The sequence below is a fragment of the Penaeus monodon genome, chromosome 11 (assembly GCF_015228065.2).
Source record: "Penaeus monodon isolate SGIC_2016 chromosome 11, NSTDA_Pmon_1, whole genome shotgun sequence".
NCBI classification, from domain to species: Eukaryota; Metazoa; Arthropoda; class Malacostraca; order Decapoda; family Penaeidae; genus Penaeus; species Penaeus monodon.
In genome coordinates this window covers 23,333,411-23,339,036 of record NC_051396.1, presented here as the reverse complement: position 1 = coordinate 23,339,036, position 5,626 = coordinate 23,333,411, and the positions used below count along the sequence as shown (strand labels likewise).

Below are 5,626 nucleotides of genomic sequence, written 5' to 3'. Positions count from 1 at the left end.
TCTTTTTTCTTTCCCCTTTTCTCTCTTTTTTTCCCCTTCCTTCTTTTTTCTTTCCCTTTTCCTCTCTCTTCGCCTCACCCCTCCCTCCCCCCCCCTCCCCCCCCCCTCTCTCCTCCTCTCTCCTCCTCTCTCTCTTCTCTCTCTCTTTCTCTCTCCTCTCTCTCTCTCTCTCTCTTTCTCTCTCTTTTTTTATCTCTTTTTCTCTCTTTCTTTCTTCCTTTCCTTCCATCTCTCTTTCTTTCTTTCCTTTCCTTCTCTCTCTTTCTTTCTTCCTTTCCTTCTCTCTCTTTCTTTCTTCCCTTTCCTTCCTCTCTTTTTTCTTCCCTTTCCTTCTCTCTCTTTCTTTTTTTCCTTTCCTTTCTCTCTTTCTTTCTTTTTTCTCTTTTCCTCCTTTCTTTTTTCCCTTTTCCCTTCTCTCTCTTTCTTTCTTTTTTTCCTTCCTCTCTCTTTCTTTCTTTCCTTCTCCTCTCTTTTCTTTTCCCCACCCTCCCCCCTCCCCTTCCCCCCCCTCCCTCCCCCTCTCTCTCTCCCCCTCCCCTCTCTCTCTCTCTCCTCTCCCCTCTCTTCTCTCTCTCTCTCTCTCCCCCTCCTCTCTCCTCTCTCTTTCTCCTTTTTTTTCCCCTTCCTCCCTTTTCTTTCCTCCTTCCTTCCCCCTTTCCCCCCCCCCCCCCCTCTCTCTCTCTCTCTCTCTCTCTCTCTCTCTCTCTTCTCTCCCTCTCTCTCATCTCTCTCTCTCTCTCTCTCTCTCTCTCACACACACACACACACACACACACACACACACACACACACACACACACACACACACACACACACACACACACACACACACCACACACACACACACACACACAAATCAGAAAAACACTTTGGACCTTTTCTTCTTCTTCTTCTTATTCTTCTTCTTCTTTTCTTTCTTATTATCATATATTGTTGCCAGACCCATTTCATCTGAAGTCTAGTTTCTATTTGTGCAGAGCAAGAACTGTTCCCCTACAATGACTTCTTCCAAGAACAAATTGCGCGCAAGAAGGCAGACCACTCGTACCGTGTGTTCAAAAAGGTGTCGCGAATGGCCAGCCAGTTCCCCAAGGCCAAGGAATATTCTTGGGGTGAGAAGGAGATCACAGTTTGGTGCTCTAATGACTACTTAGGTAAGCATTTAAGTAAACTGTATTCTGCAGTTGGGTGGTATTTTTATGATGTGAAAATAGTAGTGCTTGGTGAAAAATCATTTAGAAAGAAGGCTAAAACTTTTAAACAAGGTTATGACAGTTTTTGATTAGTAAAACAAACTTACTTTTTTTTTCTCAAAAACATTAATTTTTCTTTCTGTAGGAATGTCCCGTCATGAAAAAGTCCGAGAAGCAGTAAAGAAGTCCTTAGAAGAGCATGGTGCCGGTGCTGGAGGAACAAGGAATATCTCAGGCAACACTGTACTTCATGAAGCCATGGAAGCAAAATTGGCTTCTATCCACAAGAAGGATGCAGCACTGCTCTTCACTTCATGTTATGTGGCTAATGATTCAACCCTGTACACACTTGCTAAGGCACTGCCAGGTAAGAGAAAGTTGTCTGACAGGCTTATTACAATCCATGGTATGCAGAAATAACTAGATAATAAAATTTAGTTATATAATAAAATAATACTGAAAGGCATGCATGAAAAAATATTACATTTTCTTTCTTTCATTTTCTTTTAAGGATGCCACATCTTCTCAGACGAAGGAAACCATGCTTCTATGATCCAAGGGATACGCAACTCAGGGGCTCCCAAGCACATATTCCGACACAATGATCCAAAACACCTTGAAGAATTACTGAAATCTGTAGATGTATCTACACCAAAGATTGTAGCCTTTGAAACTGTACACTCCATGACTGGTGCTGTTTGTCCACTAAAGGAACTGTGTGATGTGAGTTAAAGGAATTCAGTATATTCCATCTAATATTAGCTTGTCATTCTCTTGAAGAGTAATTTTAAATCAAGATAATACCCTGACATATACACCATCCAGTGTTTCTCTTGTCATTATCATTTTATCACTTTAATTAAAGAACCTGTTGTAATTAATCTCAGGTAGCACACAAGTATGGAGCTATAACCTTTGTGGATGAAGTACATGCTGTGGGTCTTTATGGTGAAAGTGGAGCTGGTATTGCTGACAGGGATGGACTGCAAGATCAAATTGACATTGTTTCAGGCACCCTGGGTTAGTATGTTTGTTGTCACTGTGACTGGCCTTTCTATTTCTTACTGTTTGTGTTAGTGTGTAGGTTGAAAAAAGAATAACCCGCTTAGGCTGTGATTTCAGTTTATTTATTTTGTTTGCAGACAGATGGCTCCACAAGTGCTTAGTCACCAAGTTGTTAGTTACTGTTCTCACCTTTTTACCTTATTCCTTGAAGGAAAGATATTTTCATTACTACTAATAATTTCATGATAATCATAATTCCAATAATAGCATTAATAATGAAAATAATAATTTTACAAATCAAAACTTTCTCCCTGAAAATTCAGTAAATAGTCTTAGGTGACTCAGGAATGATAGAACTATTTATATGTGAACAAAATTGACAAAAGAAAACTGCACTGACCAGTGCATGTACAGGGTCCAATGGGTTCTCAGATAACTTTTCTGTTTTCAGCCATATACTTACATTATCAGATGTTTTTGTGTATAACTCTCCTAATGAGAGGATATCTTATTTACAGGCAAAGCTTTTGGCAACATTGGAGGCTACATTGCAGGAAATGCAACTCTTGTTGATATGATTCGTAGCTATGCAGCTGGCTTTATCTTCACCACCTCCTTACCACCAACTGTTGTTTCTGGAGCTCTGGCTGCTGTCACCATCTTGAGCAGTGAGGAAGGCCGAATTCTGCGAGGAGTCCATCAGAAGGCAGTTCAGTACCTCCGCAAATTGCTCATGGATAATGGCTTACCTGTGGAGCATTGCCCCTCACACATTTTACCTGTTCATGTAAGGAAGCATTGGATACAACTTTCTTTGTAAATGAAAAGTGAAATGATATATAAAGGATGAAGCCATAATGGTAATTCCAAGACAGTTATTTATTTTATAATATAAAAAGTGACAATTATAAACAAGAACAAAAAAAAATATATTATTATATCTTTCTAGGTTGGTGACCCTATGCTTTGTACAAAAGTGTCTGATGAGCTGATACGAAAGTATGGCCACTATGTACAAGCTATCAACTACCCGACTGTACCTAGAGGACAAGAGAAGCTTCGAATTGCCCCAACACCTCAGCACACCCCAGAAATGATGGATCAGTTTGTGAAGGACCTTATTAGTATATGGAAGGAGTTGGATCTGCCCTTAAATGATAAGAGATGTGATGATGTTAGTATTTTTTACTAGTCTATTTGAATGGTGAAGAGCATGTAACTCTGTTACCCATGTTGACAATATTTGCTCTGTGTATATTGAACATATTAAAAGAGAATTTCATTGCTTATTATACTCTGTAAGCATAATCTAACTTGGCTAATTGCTTTCTGCCAGATAACTATAAAGCAATTTTCAAAAAAGTATATTGCTTTATATATTCTATAAGCACTCACTGACCTGCCCAATTGATATTTTCCAGGAATGTACTTTCTGCAAGAAACCTTTTCTTTTCAAGCAACTGGAGGCTCGGCAAAAATGCAGCAGTGAATGTGACAAACCCTACTGCCCACAACTAGCTGAATGTTTTTAGCACTACATTATGCATAGACCAGTGAGGTTGTGATATCTTGGATATGAATAATGACCAAAGACATATGCAGTCCTTTATGTAGCAAGAATACATGACAGTAAAATCTACATTGTATAAACTTGTCTATTTGCAATTCCATCAACTGTGATGAAATCATTTACTACAGTGTCATTCCTTTTGTCAATAGTCAAAGATAGAAAACTATTTACAGACACAAAAACGAAGTTGCTCTTTATGTGCAGTTAAATGTTTAGTTTCTTATATATACTAATAAAAAGCAATGAAAGCATGAATCTACATATCTATTTCACTATTTATTAACTAATTCCATAAATAAGTGACTGCATGTGTGAAGCCCAGGAAAAGCAATCACTGTCAAATCTTTGTAGAATCCGTACTATTGGATGTTTTCAAAAACTGTTGGTCATGTGAACCATCTTAAGATATTTATTTTATAAGGCACTCCTGCAAACCATGTAATTTTCATTAAATGTTTATTGTGAGAACCTTCATGGATAGGTAGTTGAATGTGTTCAAAAAGGCAAATGGAGAAATAGTTTAGGTAATGCTGGATATATATCATTATTCTCCTAATGCAGATTGTTTTTTCTCCATTTCTTGCTTCACTTTTGATGTTATTTAATGCACCCAATGCCTTTCTGTCCTCTGAGACCCCCTGGAAAAGCAGCATATTGTTCCATATGTATCCATCAATTTTTTTCAAATATGAATTATTAGAACCCATCAATTTTTTTTTTTTAATATGAATTATTAGAACCACAATTTTACGGTAATGAAAGAATTGTATATCTATACATAGATACCAGGCATTTTATGTATGATAGATATAAATGGAATGATAGACCTAGTCTTTTATTCCAAGAAAAACAACACCCTGTAATTAATTAGGTACTCTATTTGTGATAGAATTTGTGTTTGTAATGTAATTAATATATATGTGTTTTGTTTTTGTTTTTTCTTTTTTGGGTTTAGGTTTTTGTGAAATGTGCATGACAACTGATGTGCTTTCAACACTTAAACATAACAGTCCTGATATTTATTTAATGATCTTATGAGTGTGATACTAAGCATTAGTCTGTATGTGTGAGACATTTTTAACTGTGCACGTTTGCATGTAAAGGCACAGAGTATGGTGTGCGTGCATGCATGCATTCTTCTTCTTCTTCTTCTTCTTCTTCTTCTCTCTTCATTCTTTATCTTCTACTTTTATGAGAGCAGGTGCTTGTGGGTGTGCATGTGTGGGAGCATGTTGCATTTTATAAATCAATTAAATATAAAATACACACTTTCACACCCAAATTTACATATACAATAAATTATATATGTAAACACATGTACAGTACACAGCTATGCAATAATTATACACGCAGACTTCTTAACATTTTCTTATTCAAATCATAACATTATTCCATTATTTGCACCATCAGTTTCGTGCTTTTGATTTTCAATGCATTTAAAGAACCTTTGTTGTGTAATTCTTAAATATATATATATTTATGGATCATATGTTTTATACAAATATATGTTTTAACATTGTGTTTTGAAAGAACAAAATCTAAGAGGGTGTCACATGACCTCAAATAATATGGTAGCACCAATAGATGCGGTAGAGAGCATAATCTGCCTTTCCTTATCCTTCATTGCAGATAATGACCTTAGCTTTTGATGCAAGTACAGTGAAATGTGTACATTAAAATTATCAAAACAAGAAATAGGATGGAAAGAAGGTATATTACTTTTTTTCATGCTTTACTCGCAAATAGGTCTCACTTACAAGGTCTTCAGCAAAGGGGGTTGACCAGCCATTCCTGTTGATCTTCCCATAATTATATTGGGCTAATATCAAGGTGGTTAATGGTTGAAATAAATAAATGT

The 5,626-nt window shown here is 36.7% G+C and overlaps 1 protein-coding gene across 1 annotated transcript in view; it reads left to right on the top strand.

The window, feature by feature from the left end:
• LOC119578504 (5-aminolevulinate synthase, erythroid-specific, mitochondrial-like) overlaps positions 1-5,370 on the top strand; it is a 7,233-nt gene extending 1,863 nt beyond the window's left edge. The window contains exons 4-10 of the mRNA XM_037926076.1: positions 978-1,154; positions 1,339-1,560; positions 1,705-1,916; positions 2,081-2,213; positions 2,717-2,985; positions 3,148-3,372; positions 3,620-5,370. Of these exons, the coding sequence (XP_037782004.1) occupies positions 978-1,154; positions 1,339-1,560; positions 1,705-1,916; positions 2,081-2,213; positions 2,717-2,985; positions 3,148-3,372; positions 3,620-3,730 (1,349 nt within the window). The 3' untranslated portion in view covers positions 3,731-5,370. The remainder of the gene's footprint in view (positions 1-977; positions 1,155-1,338; positions 1,561-1,704; positions 1,917-2,080; positions 2,214-2,716; positions 2,986-3,147; positions 3,373-3,619) is intronic.
• Positions 5,371-5,626: the final 256 nt, after the last annotated feature.